Source organism: Lepisma saccharinum, chromosome 22, assembly GCF_977018435.1.
Source record: "Lepisma saccharinum chromosome 22, izLepSacc3.1, whole genome shotgun sequence".
Lineage (NCBI taxonomy): Eukaryota > Metazoa > Arthropoda > Insecta > Zygentoma > Lepismatidae > Lepisma > Lepisma saccharinum.
Genome location: NC_139250.1, coordinates 61,047,276 through 61,072,117, shown reverse-complemented (window position 1 = coordinate 61,072,117; position 24,842 = coordinate 61,047,276). Strand labels below are relative to the sequence as shown.

At 40.0% G+C, this 24,842-nt stretch overlaps 1 protein-coding gene across 1 annotated transcript in view; it reads left to right on the top strand.

The window, feature by feature from the left end:
- Positions 1-24,842, top strand: part of LOC146004893 (glutamate receptor ionotropic, NMDA 2A-like) — a 196,660-nt gene that overhangs the window by 146,636 nt on the left and 25,182 nt on the right. The window contains exons 3-4 of the mRNA XM_083143921.1: positions 12,922-13,045; positions 14,988-15,148. Coding sequence (XP_083000047.1) covers positions 12,922-13,045; positions 14,988-15,148 — 285 coding nt within the window. The remainder of the gene's footprint in view (positions 1-12,921; positions 13,046-14,987; positions 15,149-24,842) is intronic.

Here is a 24,842-nt window from a genome sequence, read left to right as displayed (position 1 = left end):
TGTAGGTCCAGTTTCGGTTAGTTTTACTGTGCATAAAACAACAAATCCAACTTAGAGTATCAACACATTCAAAAAATAAAGTTTCCCCTGTACACTTGTATAATTTTAATCTCCAAGTTCGATACCCGGCGGATCCCACTGTAGGTCCAGTTTCGGTTAGTTTTACTGTGCATAAAACAACAAATCCAACTTAGAATATCAACACATTCAAAAAATAAAGTTTCCCCTGTACACTTGTATAATTTTAATCTCCAAGTTCAATACCCGGCGAATCCCACTGTAGGTCCAGTTTCGGTTAGTCTTACTGTGCATAAAACAACAAATCCAACTTAGAATATCAACACATTCAAAAAATAAAATTTCCCCTGTACACTTGTATAATTTTAATCTCCAAGTTCAATACCCGGCGGATCCCACTGTAGGTCCAGTTTCGGTTAGCCTTACTGTGCATAAAACAACAAATCTAACCCAAAGTACACGCGTCAATACCATCCACCATGAGTAAACTAACATGATCATAATCATCGTCCCTCCCCTCCCTCCGATTATTACCTCGCTTTTATGTTATTCGCGATGAAGAATAGTTTTTTTCAAGCGCACGTTATGTATACTCATATTTTTTTTGTTTATCGTAAATTTCGATGTTTAATCAAAACAACACTTTCTGTTCACTAACGCCACTCGTAATTATTATTATTAACACACACACACATGCAAAAAAATAACAAGAAACAAAACTTACCTACAAAAAGCTGCTAGCAATTTAATACTCACAAATGGTAGTATAATCGCGCACAGTCGCAAAAACTTCACTGTTCTGTCCAGAAGCTTCCACAGAAACAAAAGTCATCTCCCCCCTCTCTCTTCTCTCCACCCGTCGTCGCATCCGGTTGTGGTGACAATATAAGCAAAAACTAGGTCGTGTCAGTATTGCCAACTCACTAGGCCTCTGAGTTTAGGGCGACCCGAATTGTGCTGTCAGAGCGTGTTGCGCGCGGACCAGGTTCGAGGGCACAAACTCAACTGGCATCTCTCGCATTACTATTTCAGCGAAGCGTTGCAGAACAAGCAATGTTTGTGTTTCCCACGGCAGCATCTCGAGTATCATCACAAGCTGGTCGGGGGTTACGTACACCGTAACTCAAAAACAGAACAGAGGATGAGATTATTTTGACATTGGACTTTACGTCACTCTACCCGAGCATCATGGTGGCAGCTGACCTCCCCCCTTTCAACGTGAACTTGGGAGAGGCGCAAATTCCACGCCGCCGGAACGGACGTTCCGCACGGTACGGAAGTTGATGTTTATCGCGGCGTCACGAATCCCACACCGGCTGCACACGCGTGTGTGTGTGTGTGTGTGTGTTTGTGTGTGGCACATCGTTCCCCCGAGAGAGAGAGGTTTACAAAGATCACGATATACAAACATTGCCGGAGTTGGAAAATTACGATATGGTGCATTCGCTCACCACCGTTGCCAGCTATAGGTTTTTCTCTCTCTCTAGCCCTTGCCAAGTAAAAAAAATGTAGGTAGGAATTAATAACACTGCGAGAAAATAGAGTTCATGCCTTACAAGAGAAAACCATTAAGGCGAGCTCCACCGAGCTCCACTTTCTGACGTTGAACCCGTGCAGTGTTGCCATCCACCCATCTCTCTTTTACGGCAGTGCCGACTCTCCTTGCCCAGTGTGTGTACGTTGGCAAAAATTGTTTTATGTACTGTAAGGCAAGCCTCAAGCAAAGTTGCCAGCTCCTTGCTTTAGGTTAGGTTAGAAAAAAAAGCTGTAGGTAGGCTGTCGGTTGTTTAACTCTTCCCCCTCTCTCCTCTCTCTTTTGTAAAAAAACATGGTAAAAGTACCAGTAGGTTGGCAACCTTGCTTTATGCACTGTAAGGCAAGCCTCAAGCAAAGTTGCCAGCTCCTTGCTTTAGGTTAGGTTAGACCAAGAAAGGCTGTAGGTAGGCTGTCGGTTGTTTAACTCTTCCCCCTCTCTCCTCTCTCTTTTGTAAAAAACCATGGTAAAAGTACCTGTAGGTTGGCAACCTTGCTTTATGCACTGTAAGGCAAGCCTCAAGCAAAGTTGCCAGCTCCTTGCTTTAGGTTAGGTTAGACCAATAAAGGCTGTAGGTAGGCTGTCGGTTGTTTAACTCTTCCCCCTCTCTCCTCTCTCTTTTGTAAAAAGCCATGGTAAAAGTACCAGTAGGTTGGCTACTACAGTTCGGTGTGGAAATAAAAAAAATGATAGGTTAAGTTATATCACTGAAGATCGTAAAAAAATCGTAAGATAGGTTAAGTTATATCACTGAAGATCGTAAAAAAAATCGTAAGATAGGTTAAGTTATATCACGTAAGATCGTGATCGAGTGAGGTGTTGGCAACACTGCGAGAAAATGGGGCTCATGCCTTACGAGAGCAAACCATTAAGGCGAGCCCCACCGAGCCCCATTTTCGGTTGGTGAACTCTCTATTTGGGTCTACTATCACGTCGTAATGAAATTCGAACATGTAAAGTTTCGACAAGTCGAGAACCGTTGCGCCAACGTAAATTGGTTTTCTGAATTTCATCAATTTTATATCTAGATTGAAAAGTGCCAAATTCTCATTGTAAATTTTTCTTGACTTGAATCTAGGATCGGCCACCCACTTCATGCATTTATTTTTATCTGAAACCAATTTCACGTCTACGTGATTCCGCACGTTTTCCATCGTCTTGCCATACACCGCGTTATTCATCAATTTAAAAAAATCTTTGTCTAAATCGGAAGTGGCAACCGTCCTATGTTGCGTGTTAGTTTCAATGTACGGTTTGAGCCACTCGGAATGTTTAAACCTGAGGACTCTTCTAATATTCGCTACCTTAGCATCCTTCCCGATCAAGAATCGGAGATTCGAGTAATGAACAACGTATCTCTTTTTGCCCTCTAGAGTCAATAAAAGCTTGCATTGATTAGAATGAGGCGAGGATTTGAACTCGGATGCCGGTGGTAAATCGCTGAACAGATGGTGTAAGTGGTCGGGGAATTCGATATCCACCTCTGCAAAGAAGCCATACTCACTATCGTCGAAATTTTCTATGTCTATTGATGCCCATTCGAGTCCTCCGTAAGGAAGTTTCTGAACCATGGCATGTCCGTAGAGATTATTAACGTCGGCATAGAAGATGTAATTCGATGCTCGATTTGAATCGTAATCTTCTTTCACGTGCACGTTGTTGGCTTTTGCATGTCTCTGTACGCATTGCACCATTCCACCTCGTATCCCTCTTTCGATAAATAGCAACATGTCAACGTCCGATATCAGTTCCAGCTTGACCCTTGTCTGGAATAACATTGCCGACCACGCTAATCCCGGTAGACTGTAGAAATACGCTGGATCTAATTTGTAAATATTCGTTGCCGTTTTCTTGAACGCTTGAAAAACATCCGCGAGTATCGTCACGTCTAATTTTAAGTATGCGTCGTGGTAGTCTCCGAGTGTCCTACATCCTAATTTCTCCCACATGAGTTGCGCGTGTTGGTATTCTTCGTCCGTGATTCCTTTCTCTCTGAGTCTGCTGTAAAATTCTCTTGGAAGTGGAAGAGCGTCGTCGTTAAATTTAGAATCATCACTAACGTATTCGTAAGGATAAATCCCTTTACGTCTAACGAGTTCTATGTCTACGTTGGGAAAACTAGCTTTTGTAATTTTGAATTGGTCGTCTAAAAGTTTGCTGGCAAGAGCGTCCAGGCTGGCAGAGAGAAATCTGTACGAATCCAGAAACCTCATCTCGATGGTATTTTTAGTCTCGGGAATCATAACTTTCTTACTTATGGAAATGTATCGTTCTTCGTTTTGAGCAAGAATATCTATTTTTTGAGCGTCGTATCCGAGTTTCCTGATTAAGGGATGAAAATCGTAATTAGAACCATTGTGAAAGAATACGGGGACGAATTTTGGTTTTTGGATTTTGAGGTTGCATGCATTGCAGATTCCGCTTATGAAGCGACCGTCCGTATGCGAATGGTGAAACACTTTACGATTGTCGTCCGTGAAGTGTTTATCGCACACAGGACACTTGACGGTGTCATAGTAATTTTGAAGTTCGATAGCAGATAACGGAAGCATCGGTTTCGATGTTTGCAGCATGCATCCAATTTTCCTAACCTCCTCGATCATCTTTTCGAAGAAGCGTTCGATTGCATCGGATCCTCGGTATACGTACGGTTCATCTATTTTATCCTGTCGCACGACAACGTAACCTAAACTGTTTGGTTCGTGAAGCTGGTAAGGTGTGGTGGAAGAAACTTCGGGATCCGGATCGCAGTACGAGAGTGGTTTGAGGAACGCCTCGAAATCAGCAACGATGATGGCCGGATGTTCCAACAATGCCTTGTGCATCCTAAATTCTTCCACTTCGTTCTTTTCGGGCATCAACATTCGAACCGGTCTGTTGTTGCCGCAATATATTTTATGTTCGGCAAGTTTCTCGATAGCAATCTGACGTCCGGTGTATTTTCGATAATCGACTTGTTTTATATCGTTGAATGTGGTTAGGCATCTCGGGCAAACTTCGATACAATGTTCATACTTGGTTGTTTGACTTTTGACCAAACGTGATAGTGAACGAATTAGCGTGTAGTGATGAACATCCTCGTTTGAAATTAAAAGAAGATTAATCACACGAGCATCATCGTCATCGTCGACATCGCTTATCCTGACGGGATGCACGACATTTTTATCCAACGTGTAGGAATACACGTTGATGATTAAGCGTTTTCTTTCTGCATCTCGTGCTCGTGTTTCGAATTTTGATATATCAGAAATGGTCACCGGGTATTCGATGCCAGCCATTGCATTTTCCAGTTCAGGTTCATGCTGCTTGTAATGATAAACCTGTTCTGGATGATTTGACCAATGAATCGGGTGAAGTTCCGCCAACACACACCAAAGGAAACACTTGTTATCGCTGTTCTGTATATTTAACACGGCCCTCTTGTGTTGAATGTTCGGTGGAAGAGGAACGTAGCTGGAAGCGCGAAGAGGCGAGAATCGGTTCACGTAAACGGTTAACGTGTGAGGACTTCCACACAGAGACCATCCCGACCCTTTAGCCTCGAAATCGTCATGTTTCTTAACCAGCTCATTTGAAAGATCGAAATAAAATTCGTCCAAATTATCGACGTCCGCCAAATGAAGAGGCTGGTTTTTTGTTCGATGATAAAAAATACTTGTTGTACCATCGACTTTTTCGTATTCGGAAAATAGATCAACGTATACTTTTATGGAATTATTTTCCAATTTATTTTTTAGAATATTTATCACGGATGTTTTCGTTTCACGCAAGAAACTAACAATGTCCCGGCCTGGTTCCGAAGTAAAAGAGAAATCCTGAATATGACGGTTGAATGCAGATCTAATTGGTTTGCGTTCATCGGATAATTTAACTTGTTTGGAAGTAGAAGCTTCGGTTCCTGGATCATCGATTTTTCTTTTCAATGTTCCTTGTTCGGTCGATGGTTTGCAAATTTTCAGGTTTTTACTTAAATTTGCAATGCTGATCATTTTTCCGCATCGAGCACAAGACTTAGAAGGTAACGAACGATTAATTCTCGAACCTGTTTCGCTACATCTTGCCCTGTGTACCGATAAATTGTTCCTTGAGATTAGCTTCCCACAAGTAACACATTGAGTTTTATCATTTTTTCGATTAAAACTGATGGTGGATGCCATTATGCTTTCTCAAAAATCACAGAAATCAAAAAAGTGTCTAGCGATACAATTTTTCAGGTATGTTATATTATATAGAATTTCTTGGGGGTGAATACAAAAAACTCAAGAATTCAATCTATACTGTGAATAGAATTTCAGGTATGTTATTTTATATAGAATTTTCTTGGGTGCGAATACAAAAAAAACAACTCAAGAATTCAATCTATACTGTGAATACAATTTTCAGGTATGTTATTTTATATATAATTTCTTGAGGTGATTACAAAACTCAAAAAAATCAATCTACTGTGAATATAATTTCCAGGTATGTTATTTTATATAGAATTTTCTAGGGGTTCATGCGTCATGGTCGCAGCTGGACTCTCCCCTTTCAACGTGAACTTTTGAGAGTGGCACGAATCCCACACCGGCTGCACGGAAGCAGATCTTCACGTGTATTTCTCACGGGACACACTCAATGCCACATGCATACGCAAGATTATGGCCTTGCGTAAAAAAATCAAAGAATTTAAAAAACGATAAGACTTTACCGCCGGGCAAATTGCTTGAAATGGACGCCAAACAGAACACGGCTAAATTGATGATGAATAGCATGTATGGTCAGATGTACGAATTGAAAGACATTCCGGAAGAGATTCGCCCCCACGTCAATCAATTCTACGTTCGAAGGCCGTACGGAAAAACCTGGGGCTCGTTCGTTTCCAAGAACCCCCAGCTTGTGCTTCTCTGGTTACTTTTCTATCTCGGACTATCTTATTGAAATCGCGGGACGTGGTCGAAAATTTCCCCTCGAACCCCAGCGTCCGCGCATGGTGTATATGGATACGGATTCGCTTTTCATTCTCATGGGAAAGCACCAGAAGGCTAACCTGATCGATTACCTGCATGAGCGGTTGGTTCCCGAACTTGCGTGTGAAGGTCGAATTCGTGCTGAAAAATTTTTTCGCGCTAAGCAAGAAAAAATACGTCGTGCAGCTGGCCGACAGCAACGAGGTGCAATTCAAAGGGTTGAGGACCGCCATAGACGTGCGAGAGAGAAATTTTTTACTAACAATCTTGAAAAAAGCATGGGGCGAATACTTCAACACTGGATATCGCACCACGGACTCGGTGGAACAGATCGTCACGACAATTGTATGGCCCACGGCGAAGGTTTACCTGGAGTTCGTGGAAAGGCACTCGACTCAATTCGATCTGGGGAGGAAGCTCGATCTGTCCGCCCCGTCTGCGAGTTCAACAGTCCGTTGCCCGAGGATACTCTATGCAGTGTCATCCTGGTCGCCGAGGAGTCCTTCGTCCACGACGTGAAGAATGAGAGGGTCACGGAGCAGTTTTAAAATATAATTCGTAAAAAAAAAAAAAATTGCCACATACTAAAAAAAAAATCAACAAGGTTATATAAAAATACAATGTAAGTTAGTTCGGTGCGCAAATAAAAAAAAATAAAAATAATAATAACTCATGAAACTCTCTCTACAGAGGCATATGGCTTTGATAGCCATGACCATTTTTTAGAACTTTTTTTGGTGTTTGGGGCACCACGCGCACACCCCCCACACACTCTCTCTATGGCTGGGGGGATATTAATTTTTTTCTATTTTTTTTGAGGGCCTTAACAAAAATAATAATTTTGATTATCACACACACACACACACACACACACACACACACACACACACACACACACACACACACACACCGCAGAAGATGACACACATGAGTTTTTTTTTTAAAAAAAAACAACATCGTAGCAGATTACGCTGAGAGCACACAAGGTCGTAGTAGATTACACTGAGGGGAACTTTTACAGTAAGAGGAGACAGCCTCCTTATAGGAAAATGTCGTAAGTCATTTCAAAAGTGTAGGTTAAAGAACGAGTTAGCATAAGAGCAGGAGGAGCTTAAAAAACTGATGCCCGAGCTTTTTTTCTGTCCACTTTTCTCTCATTGTAGGTTAGTTTAGTCCGTAAAACGTCGTAAAATAAAAAATAGGTCAAAGGACTGCGCCAGAACGAAGCATACAACCTAAGGAATCCTAAAAAAAAAAACAATTATTATTTGTTTGTTTGCGTTACAATACAGAAATAATAAGAGGCACGCACGCGCGTGTGTGGCACATCGTTCCCCGAGAGAGGTTTACAAAGGTCACGATATATAAACATGGTCCCCGGACTAGGAAAATTACGATAAGGTGCATTCGTACTTCAAGGATGAAAAAGTGAATTTACTCGTACCGGCTTTTCTGCGCCGTGAAACATCGTCAGCGCAATAAATGAGGCGCGGAACGTGGAGAGAAAGTGAGTTTTTGAGGTTTCGATGCGATTTTCTGAGGGGTCGAAAAATCAGGGTAGTGCTCAAACATACATTTGTGACACTACTCTAAGTAGGTCAAAGCAAGTAGAGGCTCTCTTGTAGTTTAGCATGAATAAAATGGATAGGTTAAGTTGTATCACGTAAGATCGTGATATACCTACCAAGTATGAGTGGGGGAAAAAGTTTTGCAGTGAAAATTGTACTAAAAACATTGCTAAACGCTAAAACATCGACAAAAAATTGTCAAAATATGTCAAAAAGTGATATTCAATTGGTAAAAAAAAGAGAATACCTACAAAGTATTGCGTTGAAACGCTAAGTTACCACTACTCTTACGTCATTACGAATTCTTGTAGGAAACTTAGAAGTCGTCGTGCAGCAGAATTCCCAGATAATCTTGTTCCACACAGAGACAATGTTCGAAAACTTGTGAACAAATTTAGGGAAACGAGGTCTGTTCTTGATATGATGCGAAGGGTGAAAAGACGTGTGCTTATTGAAGAGAAAGTAGACGACGTTTGTGCACGATTGGATCATATTCTTCAAAAATTCTTTCGGCGTCTTGCACAAGATACACATTTTCATGACGTCTGCGTGGCGAGCTACCAAGCTTTTAAACCTGAAGCCATACATTAGAAAGAATTGAAAGAAAATATCAGGGAGAGAAATTGAAGCAATTCGGATGAAAAACTGATACATGTTAGTGAATATATCCTATAAATATGCCGTAAATGTGTGGATGCAGGAGGACATTATTTCCAACCTCTTATAACAAGGTACGTGCTCATTTTAATTTTAACTGTCCGTGTAATTCTACGAGCTTATTTCATTACATAGCTAGCGGTTCCAGTGCGGATGTTGCATCCAGTTTGCCGGCAAACGCGCTTTCACTGCGCGGTGTCCTATCCGCCGATCGACGGCTACCTCGGCCTTGAAAGCCACTGAATGTTTAATGACTTTTTTCCATTTGATACTCTGTTGAACGTTGAAGACATGAAGGCGTCCATGAAAACACATAAAGCTTACTCTTATAGAAGTAAAGCAAATATACTGTGCAGTATTTGTAATATTTTTAATCTCTATCAGAGGTGGGTCAAAGTTTCTTCACGTTCATTTAATACACGGATAAGCTGATTAGGACTGGACCTACAGTTGAGGTTTGGGGCCAGAACAGTTGGGAAATGCGTTCAGGGCCGGTCTGATGGTGATATTTTATTAGTAGAGTGCCTTAAGTAAAACACTCTGTAAGAGTTATTTGGTTTAAACTCAACTCACATAGAAATACAAACACGATAAAAATATAAATAGATTGGAGGGTTACTTTTTATTATCTATCTAGAAACAGCATAAACAAGAGGGATTATAGTATTACAACAAATATCCCTCACTTCTCAACAAGTTGATATATCCTAGGCATTTTAGGGTTGAACCTAGAAGTAGTTGTAAAGCAATTTACTTTGACTGTATCTCATAGCCAAATGTATAGAGCAAACAGTGGCGAAAAGTCTACCACTCTACGATGTGGTTTACGTCCAACATAGCGAATTTTCCAATATGACCGCCACGTATGCAACATGAGCCAACATTGGCTAATATCTTCCTTGATATCGCATGTACGAAAATTTGTCTTCTTATATAAATTATTAGCAACAAAAATTCCTGTTATGAGTAGACCGGATTTTTAGGTTCTAATAAAGTGTGCTTTTAGGTTTCTAAAATAGGTTCTAAAATCCCAAAATAGGTTCTTAAAATCATAAAATAGGCTCTAAAAGTATTATATTACGTTCGAAAAATCCTGAAGTAGGTTCCAATAAGCTTTAAACTGTTCAGAATTTCTGGACACTAGAATCGTTAAAGACAAAATTTCAAAATAACCATAAGCAACCAAATATTAATTTTCTAACCAGATTTTAATTTGTATACATAATTTTCAAAATTATCCACAAATTATTTTTATACTATACTTGTGTTGTTAGTAAAAGTTACTTGTTGATATGAAGAGTGAATTACGTAGGTTTAATTTGCTGAACAATACCACCGAGAATTCATTGAATTCCGGGAAACGTTACTTCGCAAGGCTTGAATGCCACAAAGCACCGAACTGACTCAGAAGTTAGCAACACTACACGGATCAAAAGTTTGCAATTACAGCCATGGGGGTAACAGTGGCGCCAGACATTTTGCTTTGTTTAGAACTTAGAGATAAACAACACGGACCCGGTGGGAGGAAAATCGACAGAGAATATGTTTCGAACACAATAGTCATTGAACTTTTTCGTCACCAAACAGAGAAAATACCTCTGTGACATACAAATTCTAAACTTTATAACTTTGTATATCATTTTAATGGCGCTCACGGATCTCAGAAACGTGTAGAGAACATCAAAACAAACTCACCCAGAGCCTATGGAAACTTTTTTTCATTAACCTTTGGTGTAAAAGCACTAAATTAATACGATCATACTATTCACTTTACTGAAACCTTTGGTTTTATTTAAAAGAGTTGCACTTACTTCAGAATTACTCATAAGCTTTGTTAAGGACGGACGTTGTAGAAATTAATTACTATATACGCAAACGTGATATAATAATCACCTTTCTAGTTTCAAGTATTTTTTACGTAAATATATTTAATGATCTTGAGCTGCCATCTATGAAAAAAAATGCAAGCTTGATAAATATTTTTTAAAGTGTCATTTAATTGTGAATTACGTGTGTATTATAGGTATTTTTTATTGTTATGGCGGCCAATCCTTATGCTGGCAAGGGAAGTGGAGAGGGGGGGAGGAAGCGACCATCCACCACGATAAGAAACGCAGCAGCCAGTAGAACGAGGTGTACGTAGTACTTCCTACCGCCGCGTTCGTAACTATCGTCTGGTTTGTCTGCGGCCTACCGTTTCTTTCGCCGTTGTCTGTACCTTTCCAGTATGAGCTAGAATTTTGAAAATACATAAACAGCAAATTGTATCAACCAGTCTTCCGGAACTTTCTTTCCCCTTTAAACTTTAAACTGAGAAATCATAAATGGTTATCAGCTCGCCAAACTGGAAAATACTTTTGAATTTAATGTTCATATACTCAATACTCTGCATTACTATTACTTATTGAAAATTTACATGTGCAATTGAAAGATATTTCAAATATTGTTATTTTGATGATCAGGGATTGGATATATTTCTAGACTTGAAACTTGACTGCGGTAATATATCAGAACAATCGAATCCAAATAACAAATAAAAAAGTGAAAACCATAAATACAAAAAGATGAAGGTAACATTGTCGCTACCATACTCTGCTAAGCTGCCTCGCTACAACAAGTCATCTCCACGTAGAGGAAGCTTACGTGCATGCTTGGTCAAGAGAGCATTAAACAAGGTGGATTTACTTAAGCTATTTAAATCAAGATTTAAATCAGGTGACTTTTTTAAAATTCATTGATTTAATTGATTATAAAGAAATAATTTATAGAATAATGTACATAAGAATTTTGTAGGTATCATAATTACTTTTGATGAAAGTACAGGGTGAGTCAAAATTATGTGAACAATCTGTTCTATAACGAAAACTCTGAGTGTTCACATAATTTTGACTCACCCTGTATATTAATATCTTAATCATTTAATGATGCTTATTAGGCTCTATGAAAGGAAAAGAAAGGAAACAAAATATGCTGATGGGGTGAATCTCATACGAAAGTAAATGCAATATGTAAACTATAAACATGCTTAAATTATTCTTGATTTCAAATTCTATAATTTTTATACGCAATAATAGCAAACATTTTGTGTAGAAAACTGTACGAAATACTAATCATGTTAAACCGAAAAGAGTTTCATTATAATTAAATCGTAAATAAACATGGCAGCTGATATTTTTGAAACCATCATTAAAAAATTGCCAAATTCAGCTACACAGCTATACAATATATTTTAAGTTAAAATTATACGTATACTTAAAAGTTGCTGAAAATATTATAATTTCATTAACACACTCAACAAACATTGCCATTGTAGGTTCATATACACAGTATCAGAAACAGAGGAATGCATATTTACATATATTTTTTTGCTTTAATAAAACTGTTCAAATATTATACAACGCCGTTTGGCAGAGAAAGCCTTTCTATAAGAAACGCAAAACCATACATATGTACATATATACACATATGTATGGTGCGAAAAACTATACAAGAAAGTTTAAGAGTGTTTTTTTTAAATGAAAAGAATGGTTTAAATAAAATTAGATTTAAATTACGAAAAATATCCAAAATTATTTTTCAAATTAAAATCGTAATTTGTATCCACCCTGCATGTAAGTATTATTAATTGTAATACAACGCATCATTTTACTAATCGTTATCTCATCACCAGTGGCGGCGATTGGCTTCCAAAACCGGGGGGCAAGTTGCCAAAACTAGGGGGGCAAAGACAGTATATTTCCCTTTGTATATAAGGTTTAGCATAGTGCTGGGCCAAAAGTGGTGAAAAGTTGGGGCAATTCCCCCCTCGACCCCCCTAATCGTCGCCACTGCGCATCACACTAGTAATTAAACAGAAAGAGGACAACACAATGTTATCAAAAGTAAGACTTTCCCTTACGTGAAATTTTCCATTTCGTACTCTACTGTGCTCTACAAAACAGTCGGTGCCGTAAGTAGGGTGTCACTGGCTTTTGCCGCTTGGGCTAGTCCGGCTCTGAATGTGTCTTTAAAGGGTATCGAACTCGAGACCCCTTGGTTCACAGATTCCAGAAGCTGAGAATAGTAGCGTAACAGACCATAGTACCAACTTTGCAAGCAAACACAACCATTATTTTTAAATATACATGTGCGTGTGTGTATGAGTTGTAATTGAACATATTATGGTAATTACGCTTTATATGCATTCATTCTATTTCAGGTTTATGGCAAATGTTTGGGCTATGTTCGCTCTCATATTCCTCGCCATCTACACAGCTAACTTAGCTGCCTTCATGATAACCAGGGAAGAGTTTCATGATCTTACAGGAATTCACGATCAAAGGGTAGGTAAATAGGTTTCGGAGGCGAGGAAACACCTCAGTCATCCAGAAACATACGTTATGAATATTGATTGCATCGAGTGTTGCAAACAAAAGTATACCCGAAGGTTTCCACCACTTTTGTTTGGGACACCCTGTATAATGTAGGTGCATCATACACAGTGTTCTCGCATTAATTCAAATGATATAACATATAGTACAGTTAAAATATATGTTATCGATTTATTTTCATTTACAGTCTAGTGATTAGAAGCTTTTATGCAAATTTTAACATTCGATGGTAGTAGATATTTGAATAAATTGAAGATAATTATAACCACAATGGGATTGAATGTCTCTGGTACAAAATTTAAAAAAATGTTAAACTTTCAAATAGAAAATTTATAGCAAACACAATAATTAAAGTTGGCTGTTTGGAAAGAGAGGAAAATAAAAAAAATATAAATAGTTGTTATATTAACGAAGCAAAGAATTTCGTACAATTGGGCGTCCGGAAAGGGGGGCAATGCGGGCCGCGACCACCCTGTCCACCTAAAGAGTATATATTTCACACATCATTTCATTTCAGTGAAGGAAACTTATGTCAATTATTTTAAAGATGTTGGAAGAATGATAAATTCAGACTGAAGCAGTGTTTCTTGAGGGGGCATCACTATTTTGGGGGAAAATATGCCTCATTTGCCCCCCTAGAAAAAATACCTTGCTCGCTTGTTTCGATCCCATCATTCAGTAGAATGATACGTGGCGGAAATGCTGGGCTTTTCCTACCTACCACTCCCACAATAAATCAGTGTGTGATGCAGCTTATTCATCATTCATCCTCATAAATGATAAGAGCACTTGTCATTAAAATGACAAGTCTAAATGCTTGGCTGCGAAAGGCATATCTGAATAATATCTCTAAGCAACTAGAAAAGACAATGCTCACTCATTCGGTTTTATGAACCTTCAAACCTGAATCATGCATGTTGGTTGGATAAATACCCGTCTATCTGAAGAATGATAATGATGAATTTAAAATGTCGTAGAATACAATTAATCTAAACTCTCTTTGGACTTCGTTGCTTTTTGACCAGCGACACTCTGACCACTCCTCTCAAATCCAAATCAAAAGTCAGTCCTCTCCCCGCCTGTCTACCCTCTAAAAACCCAGGCCATGGAGCTCTTCTTCCATGCCGAATCGTGAGTTTTCCACCTGTTTATTGCAAACATCTAACCACCTATTTTCCTGATCAAACTCCTGTATCCTCAACACATCAGGAGGTTTTGCTTAACGCTTAACTGTGCAATATTGAAATACCACAGAGGGTAGACGACTGGTGTAAACAAGTGAATGCCCTGGTCAATATGAAGCTTCCAGAGAAGGTTTAAATAAAATACAATCTTATGGATTAATACGGATTGAAGTTATAATATATATATATATATATATATATATATATATATATATATATATATATGTACTTACACACAGTAGCCCGTTTATAATATTATTTAGGGGTAGGTACTTCTTTAAGTTGTGCCAATTTATATGTGTTTTGATTGATTTGATTGGTTAATTTGCTTTATTTCACTTCGCTTTTTGTGCCACTTTTGGCTAATTGGCTAAGATGTTGATGAGTGATGAAATTGATGAATGGACATTCACAAACATCCATGCCCAGGCCAGGATTCGAACCCAAGGACCCCTGGCGTCGTAGCGCTATGTGCTAACCACTCCGCCACGGGGACTGGCAATTTATTTGGGTTTATAGCCTTTTGTACCGTAAGAGGATCATAGCGTATGAAAAAATATTATCAAAAATATTTTCATACTTTTTCAATGAGTGATGACAAGCACACTATTTTTTTTGATTCGAAGTCACTTAGAGGGATTTCGACCTTGATTTTCCATTCACTTAAATAAGTCACTACAGGGGTATATATTTAAATCGTATTTTTTCAGCTGAACAACCCATACTCTATGAAGCCCCCTTTCCGCTTTGGAACCATTCCGCACCTAAACACAGATGCCGTCCTGAGAAGAAATTTCCCAGAAATGCACTCTTACATGAGGCCTTTCAACAGGTCCACGGTTGTGGAGGGAATAAATGCTGTGAAAAAAGGGTGAGTTGAAAAGTAAAGGTTGTTCAAATTGTGTGAAGATAGGATGAGTTGAAAAGTGAGGATTGTCCAAATGCAGTGAAGGAAGGGTAAGTTGAAATGTATGAATTGTTTTAGGTTGTGAAGTCTAAATGCTTATAGCAAGAGTGAATCTGTGTCACGCGATTGCACACCTACTGCATAGAAAATACAGTTCTCAATGGATCTCAGCGTCGAAACGAGACATTGACGATCAAAGTACGATGAAGGAAACTTGCTCGCGTTGATGTCCTCGACTAAAGTCCAAGTTCGAAAAGTTGTTTTGGCACATCTTAACAAAGTCGTAGATTTCGGACATCGCATTCAACGCAAAACATAACACTGAAGATTTTAATTTATACGTTCTAAGTTTTATAATACATAATAGTACATATGTGCCATTCATTGATGTGTACGTTTATACACAAACCAAATTCACTGCGACATTTTACATAACAAAGAATGATACGTAAAAATCCGAGATTGGTACTTGGTAATATACCGGATGTCTCAGAAGTCTTTCCCTGATTAAAATTTATTCATATCCGCTATATGCAATGTAGAGATGTGACAGTGGTGCCAACATGTTGGAAAATTAACCAAATTTATTTCTTGCAGGTTTCAGTAATCCGGAATTAATGCTCTTGACATCGGGTGGCAACTTTCCAAACAATGTTTCTTGGACTTGACAGGATTTGAGAATGAAGATAAATTCCATTTTTTAAATACCAACTTATTGATGGCAGATATTCTAGACGAAAGAATTCTATACAAATGAAAGTTCCTCTGCACTGTTATTGGTGACCGGGTCTCGTGATACTAGAGAACATGCTGAGCTTTTTCCTGATTTGTGAACATTTCCGGTTTTCTGGGCACTGACACTGCTACACTACAGCCACGTTACTCAAACCTGCAACAAAAGAACTTTGTTAGTTTTCCAACATTTTGGCACCACTTTCATGTCTCTACCTTGCATATAGTGGATATGAATAAATTTGGTAATCAGGGAAAGACTTCTGGGACACCCGGTATTATGGGCTGTTTTGTGTTTATAATATACTAGCTGATTGCCCGGCGTTGTCGGAGTATTTATTTATCCCAATCTTGTATTAGACAGGAAAATAATGAATTCTAACTATAGTGTAAAATGTAACTAATTTTAAATGTGATCGTGAATGTGACCAATTAGCTTAGCGACTCCGAAAACTATGGATTCGACACCAATCTAGGTCATTTGTGGGATATTATTTTTCACCCTCTCTTACCCCCCTGCCGATAGGTTATGAGCTTTGACTTGAACCGAATTGAGAGTGTCACGAAAACTATGGATTCCATTCGCAACACAGCCTGAATGTTAGACAACCCGAGAAATACTATCGTTGTGCGGATTGCATAGACTCACGGATGTCTGTTTGTGCGGAATTTAATATAGGTGGTTCTCCATTATTTTTACATGTCACCCCTTCCTACCCCACCCCTAGATTGCAAGTGATATGTTTACCAAGTTTGGTTGAAATCCAGGTGTTTGAGAGTTATTACTGAATAACCAAACAGACACAAATACACATATACATCCATTTTTATATATATAGAGATACGAGAATTTTGATTGAGGTTGGTAAATAAGAGAAGCTTGTTCTCTTGTCTCCAGGCAAACAATTTATTTTGTTCCGGTGGTGGGAATCGAACCTACGACACACGTGTGTGATTTTAGTTGACTAGCGAACCAGATTATGATCAACTTACAGGCCTGTCATGGGTTTCATTCCCATAACGTGAAGAAAATAAATTGTAGAGTGGAAATAAAAACCGGGCTAAGTGCCAAAACTGGAATTCCGAGAAAACGAAGAAAAACTGTTGAACTGTTACATTCCACAGCCGGTGGAACGCATTCTACTGGCTACATTGTGCACTACGAACAATACACATTTCAGATAGCACACTGCACAGCATATTGGGCTCGGCACATAGCACACTTTTCGAATCAGAACTGAAAATTTGATGATTTGGTACTTAGCCCGGATTTTATTTCCACTCTACAATTGATCACCTGAAGACGAGAGGAGAATTACTCTTTCGAAACATAGTCTGAATAAGTACAATAACAGTGGCGCAGGAACGTTTTTGATTTGGGGGTTGTACCTTGCATACAAAAATATGAGTAATTCGTTTTAGAAAGGCCTAGCTCTCAATTTTTTACAATATGATTAAATAACTTTGTACTGTCAATAAAAAGAACAATATTTACAAAATGCTCTTTGTTAAGGAATATTATCGCTATTTTCAAGACATTTTCATCAGGTTTTAGAACATGTACGGGAACAGGTAAGCTCTACGTAACTCTATCACAATGTAGTTTGGATTATTTTAGATAAGGACATAATGTAGACAAAAAACTATTTGTGCTTTTAGATGTTAGAAATGAAACATTTTGACGATAGCATCTTCCGCCTGTCATATTATTTGAAAAGATAGAAGGGGTTATATTCGAATCAAAGGATTTAGGAAGGGCTGAGCTCCTCCAAAATGTCTCTGCATCCACCGTTATGCGCCACTGAGTAGCAGATGGACTAGACACTGGATCATGTCTCATAAAAATGTAATGCTAATATTCTGTATGTCATAATCTACAGGGTGCGGCAAAAGTCAGGTTACATTGGTGATGTTGGATAGCCACAACAGGCGCCGAACCTAACACCCCTGGATCATTACTTGTGAAGACACTTAAAAGTCATCACGACTACGACACCAGGCGTTCCGGGTTGGAACCCCGGCCTGAGCATGGATGTTTGTGAGTATCCATTCATCAATTTCATCATATCATCACTCATCCCCCTCTTCGCAAATTAGCCAAAAGTGGCACAAGAGGCGAAGTAAAATAAAGAAAAATCTATAAATTAAAAGTCATGGTGTACTATAATAAAGTTAAGAGCCTGTATCGCCTCAAGGAAAGAATCACAGGCAACATCTCCTCACCACACTAGCAGACATCTTACGCAACTGGAGGCGTCGAATTGTAGCATGAATTCACGCAGATGGTGCGTCTATTGAACACGTACTAACAATAAGGGGGGAACCCCCGAATACAACAAAACCTCCACCCGTATGCATTCGAGGGAATACGCTTGTCCCAGTGCCTCTGCAATAAACTGGGACGTCTTTTGCTCGAATTACGGTTCCCCCGTTATCGTTGTGCACTACTATTTTATTGATAATTGCAGATACATAAGACTGAAAATAAAAATAAAACAATACAAGATTAAATAACATAGTTAATAAATTGAGTTACATTACATTACATTTGTAGACAGTACAATGCTATACATTTTTCCACGTGAATAAGTATCTTCCGTTACATATTCTTTGTATTACAATTTTAGGTGATATGCTGTAATGTGTGGTGATCTAGCATGTACCGGATCCCGGGCTCCAGGATCTATGAGTGAGAAGTTTTTGGAGCTCGCACGCCCTATACATTAAATAATATTGTTTATTGATGCATCTTGCATCAGGAGCCGGCAACCGAGAGCGGGTGAGCTCTTGGTTTAAGACCATTTATCTTTACGTTTTGCAATTACTGTTGTCAAAGAATGCTCCACCCCAGAGGCTAGGTGTTCCGCTGTCGGTGTCCAGCCCCCATCTGTACAAGAGTTTGGGATTTGGAGTTGGTAAAGAGTGATTATAGCGCGCGCGAGTTTCCTTAGAACGGGTATGTGTGGTTTCTTAATGCTTTGAGATAAAAATTGTATATGAGATAATAATAGATATAAAAATTTAAAAGAACAACAAGAAGAAGAAAAATATATTATATATTAAACACTGGAGTTCCAGCGTAGTGAAAACATGGTGCTGAAAGTGTAGATATATGGTGATGATATGAAACTGAAATATAAGACACTGGAGTACCAGTGCAGGGATAAAATGTGTAAAGTGCACTTTAGCATGGCAATTTAAAGATATGTGTTATGTTTGCGTCTGATGAGGATATTTATATGAGTTAGAGGATTAATTTACATGTTTGATGTTCTGGATGCAAACACCCTAATAAGGTAGTCTTCATGTTTCTCACCAGGCATTCTGATTGGACGAATTCTCCTACGCTCCTCGGCTTCCTGCCTTCCAAATGAGACAGCGAAGAATCTTCTTCTAGAAGCATTTTCCGGAGCTTCCTCCACTTCTTACACTTCGTCTTCTTCTGCTTCCTGTTCGTCCAGCCGAGCCGGTGCGGGAGGCACATTCCTGGTGTGTGAAATCCTTGCCGGTTGAAACCTGATTTTCCTTACATCTTCATTGTGTCTTGCCGGGATGGGCGCTTCCGGTTGGGGATTTTGGAGCCGAGTATTAAATTTTCTTTGTTCTTCTAATGATACTGCATTCGCCAGGGCTCTAAACTTGTCCAACTGCTGAGGACATAAGAGTGTTTTGACGTCAGTGGTTGGTAGTTCCAGTCTTAGTCGTTTGATCTCTTCACCAGCTGCCTGGCAGAAGAAGACTTTGTGTTCTGGCGTATCTCTTATCACACCACATGCGCTGCACGCAGGTGTGGGTCTGCTGCTTATTCGGCAGAGATGCGTACCATATGGACCATGGCCTGTCAGAAGATGTACGAGTCCTCTTGAATATTGATTGCTGGCTAGTTTATTGTATCTGATGTTTTGCACAAAGCTATATACTCTTCTTCCATTCTCAGCAGTTTCCCACTCCATTTGCCATTCATTTGTCAATCTTGCTCTTATATCGTGTAGGGTAGGGAGGAAGATTCCAACACATTTCGTCAATTCCTGTTCATCTCCTTTCCTGAACTGGTATTTGGCTGCTCGCCATCTCACTTCCTTGTCTAGTCGTATGTTACCAGTTACGGCAAGGAGCGCCTCCGTGGAGGTCGTGCCAAATGCTCCCGTCACTCTCAGGAGTATTCTCCTTTGTGAGGATCGAAGTACCCTAACATTCTTATTAATTTTGAGTCCACCCACCCAGACCGAGGACGCATATGTGGTAATCTGTTCATATATGGACTTTATGTATGTATCCATGATGCCTGGTGGCAGGTTATAGTTTTGGGCTGCCAGTCTCGTTAACTTGCTCATGGTATTTTCGCCTTTTTGGGTAATTTTGCGAATGTGAGCCCCAAATCTCATCCCTTCCTCCAGTGTCACACCCAAGTATTCAAATTCTTTTGTCCTTTTCACTGTTGAGCCAGATATTTTAATGCTAGGATTCCTCTTATGACTTAGATGTCCTTTGGCAATAAGGTATTTCGTCTTAGAGGACGAGAGTTCTAATTTTGCGCCTCTGCACCACTCTGCCAACGTTCTCAATGCTTGATTTGCTTTATTCTCGATTTGAGCTCTCGAGTTGCCCGAACACACCACCGCTACGTCATCGGCATAAGCAATAACTTGGTCAATGTTTTCGTCATTTTCTAGCGCTCGAAGACAGGGTTCAAGGTTTACATTCCATAGATGCGGGCCCAATACCGAGCCCTGTGGACAGCCCTTTGTAGTTATTTTTAATACCTTTACTCCATTTAAGTCGAGGCGAACTCGTCTGTCTTTGAAGTAATTTTCCAACAATCTGAGGAGTGTAACCGGGCAGTTTATTTTTCTGAGGGTGTAGAAGAGGTGGGGCCACCACAAATTGTCGAAGGCCCCGCTAATGTCCGCGAAAACGATTACGACGAGCTTCGTTTCTGATTTTTCCACAACCTGTTTTAGCTTATTTATAGCGTCCTCCGTAGAACGACCCTTTGTGAAGCCACACTGGTTGTCATTTTTTCCTACCATGGCGAGGAATTCCTGCAGACGCTTGTTTATAAGTTTTTCAAAAAGCTTCCCCATAGTATTTAGCAGGCAGATGGGTCTGTACGATTTTAAGCTCGCAGCATCTTTTTTTCCTTCCTTCCTGATTACTACTAGGCGTCCCTCCTTCCATGCCCTGGGGAATTCCTTTCCTTTAATACATTGGTTGAAGAGGGCTGTAATGAAAGGTAGTGTTTTTGGAAGCGTTTGCTTGATTACTCCAGCTGGTATGCCATCTGGGCCTGGCGCCTTGTTACTTTTCATTGATGTCAGCTCTCGGACGATTTCTTCAGATGTGAATGGGGCTATGGGAGTGTTGTTAGGATAGCGTCCACGTTCCCTCCTTATCGCGGCATTTTCCTCGTTGTCCGTTTGTTCTTCATCATCTGCGAGGAGTCCATGCAGCATTAGTTCCGCGGTTTCCCGTGCGTTATTGGTTAGGGTTCCATCAGATCTTTTTAAGGTTGTTGTCACCTCTCTCTGTTTAGTTTTGCTCGTGATAATTTTATACGGCAGACTCCATTTATCCTTATTAAGATATCTATTTACAAAATTATGCCACCTTTTCAATTTGAAGCTTTTCAACTCTTCTGCATATTTAGACTTTGATCTTCTATAGTCTTCTAGATAAGTTGCTCTTATGTCAGGAATGTTTGGTTTTTGGTATAGTTTTCGAGATCTGCGCATGTTGTTCCTAAGCCTTGTCAATTTGTTTGACCATGGTTTAGGAGGTCTGTCCATATCGTGCCTAGGCGTGGAAGCCTCTATGGCTGCTTGAAGCTGTTTCGTGATCAATTCTGCCAAATCATTTGCGTTATTTGCAGATCTAGAGCATTCTGGCAGATCGATGTTGTTTAGCAGAGCAGTCTTGTCCGTTTTTGCCCAGTTGTAGGTAGGTGGTCTCATCGTGTGGGTTTTTGGAGCACCTTCCAGGTTGACATAAAACTCAATGACGTTGTGGTCACTGGTTGTTACCATGTCCAGGACTTTCCAACCCTCTATGAGAGGGCTCATGCGGTTGTTGGATAGAGTTAGATCAATATTACTGCTCGCCCCCGCTCTAACATGGTAAGTTAGTGGGTTACCCGGTTGATTTTCTACATTTAAGTTTAATTCAGCTAGAAGGTTCATCATTTTTTCGCCATTGGAATCCATATCCCTGCCAAACCAGAGGGGTGAGGAAGAGTTGCTGTCTAGAGTCACCAGAATCTTGTTGTATGAATAGGCCCTGCAGGTTTTTCTGATGTGGTCTATATATTTGTCGATGCTGTGACTATATTGACAATAGGTGTTTATGATTGTAAAATTTTGTTTATTGTATCCTATTTCTACGCAGTTTGTATGTGAATCAGATAACTGTTCTATTTTGAGCATATTTATGTTTTTATTTAGTGCTACTATTGCAGTTTTGGCATTCTGGTTTTGGTTATAGGCTAGTATAGCGTCCATCGGTGCATGTATCACCTTTCCGTTTAGAATGTAAGGTTCTTGTAACAACAGCAAGTCGACGTTGTTTGTTCTAGCTAAGATGAAAATCTCCTCCGTGGCCAGTTTCGCTCCATTCAGATTTACCTGCAGTATGCCTAACTTGTTTCTCGTCAATGTCATATTACAGAGCTCCACGACGGCCAAGGCTTGGTGGCATCCTGGACAACTCTTCCATATCCCCTTGCGAAATCTTTGTAGACCTCTTCTAAGTCTAGCTTTAGGTCCCTTCGGTGAAACGTTTGTTTTAGTAAGTCGTGCAATTCATCCGGACTAACCGGGATGTTGCTGCATCTTAGGATCATCTTATCCACAGCCTCCGGGTAAGGGAATGTAATGGATTTTCCGTTATCGTGTTTTAATCTAACCAGCAAACGCAGCGCAGTGATTAAATTATCCCTCTCTTCAAGCCGGCTAAGTTGTGATCAAGTTCGAATTTACGGTATATCGTTGCTGGGTTGATGTTCGTTTTTGGGGTATCTTTGAATTCTGGTCGGGGTGGGTTCATTATGACTGGTGCTGTAAAATTTAAGTATTTTGTTTGTACTTGGAAGGGAGGAGCTTCCGGGTTTAGATTTGACCGACTTGGAGGTTCGACTAGGTCAATCAGGGAAGGAGAATGAGACGATAGATTGGGGCAGGGGTCATTCTGGGGGTCTTCATAGCTATGAGAGAAGTATGAGGTGGGGCTGAATGGGGTGTGTGAGAAAGACCAGGAGACTGGCGAGGATTGTGCAGAGTGTGAGTGCGGTGGTGTGAGTAGGACTGATTCAGGGGGAGACAGTGAGAGTGGCGATGGCGGGGGGGATATGGATAACTGAGGGGGAATAATGAAGGCACATGGTTTCAGGCCAGGTATCGGTGTGCTAAGAGAGGGTTTTTGACAGTTATATTGAGTAGGTAACGGCGTTAGTGTGGAATGAAGAGAGAAGTTGCTGCGGGGAGGGGTGGGCGGATAAAGTAGTTCTCCGGAGATTAAGGTATTGAGGTGGAGAGGAAGATCTATTGTGAAACGGTGTTTTAGAATTTCCTGAAGTTCACCCTGTTTCCTTACTGCGTATGCCGCCGCTCTTGTCGCATTACGGCATCGGCGGCTAGGGGTGTTCCTATTTCTCTTTCTTATTTGTTTAAATTCCATAATTGGTTTTTTCTATTAATCTCTGCTGAAAGAACTTCATTGTAGGGCAATCCTTTATATCGGCGTTGCACGTTCTTTTCCTTCTCATGCAGGGCATGCATAATTTTTCTACCCTCTCCTTTCTGCATTCCTCTCTAGAGTGTCCCTCAGCTCCACATATTATACAGTATTTCTCCCCTTTGCAGTGCTTCGCGACATGTCCATATTCCAGGCACTTGAGGCAAACCGGGACGACTAAATAGTCCTTCATTGACAAGGACAGATAGGCTACATGTACCTTATTCATATTTAGGATAAGTTTCCTAATTACGGGATCCACCTGCGAGACTGGTCGGTTCCTGGGCCCGGTTTTAAACCGAAACTTGAATTTGGTCTTGAATTCATCTAGAGACATGTTCAAGTGTTCCTCGATACCATTCAGTGCATAAAATTCCTCTGTTATATTCTCCTCTTCTCTTTTGATTGGGATTTCATAAATGATCATCAGCGGGTTGCGTTTTTTAGGGAGTTCCACATTCAGTTTCTTGGATTTGAGGTTTTGATTATTCATTATTTTTTCAAGGTCCTCTCTGGTGGCGGTCTCCACAATAAGGGTTTTTGGGGTGGTTCGCATAGCTTCGATTTTTACCCTCTCACGGACTGGATTTATTGCCATAGTGAAATTATCCCATATATCACGAACCTTTTGGTTATCTTGCGCTGTGATAAATACGGTATGTTTTGCTTTGCTGGTGATTTTTTGTATTTGAGAAGCTTTTTCTCCCTGCTGTGCTGGATTGGACAGTGTTTGCGCATATGTTGGCTTTTGTTGAGTTGCTACTGTTTGGGGGTTATTATTAGTTTCCAAAATACGGCACGCCGTTCTTAAAGAACGGGACTCTACTATGGCTTCTGTATGCACTTGATTCATTTTGGCCAGGATTTCCAGTAGTAGCGTCTTTTTGTCCGCCGTAATATTCTTATCTTTCAATATCACGGTAGTAATATCTAAATGTAGCCTCTGGTACATTCCCAAGTTGTATTCTGACGAGTCTGATACAATTGTGCTTATTTGGCTTCCTGGGGGGTTTAGGGTGGGAGTTAGGTGTGGTTGGGATGCAGCGGTCTGACCGGGATTTTCCTGCTGCGAAACTGTATGCTCTGGGCTATCCGACAAGTGCTTCCTCTTGGAAGGGGGTGTGCGTGCTAACCCTTTACCCCTTCTAAAGGGGTCGGTTGTTTGCTCAGAGGGATAATCCATGCTGTGGCGGTTATTGGT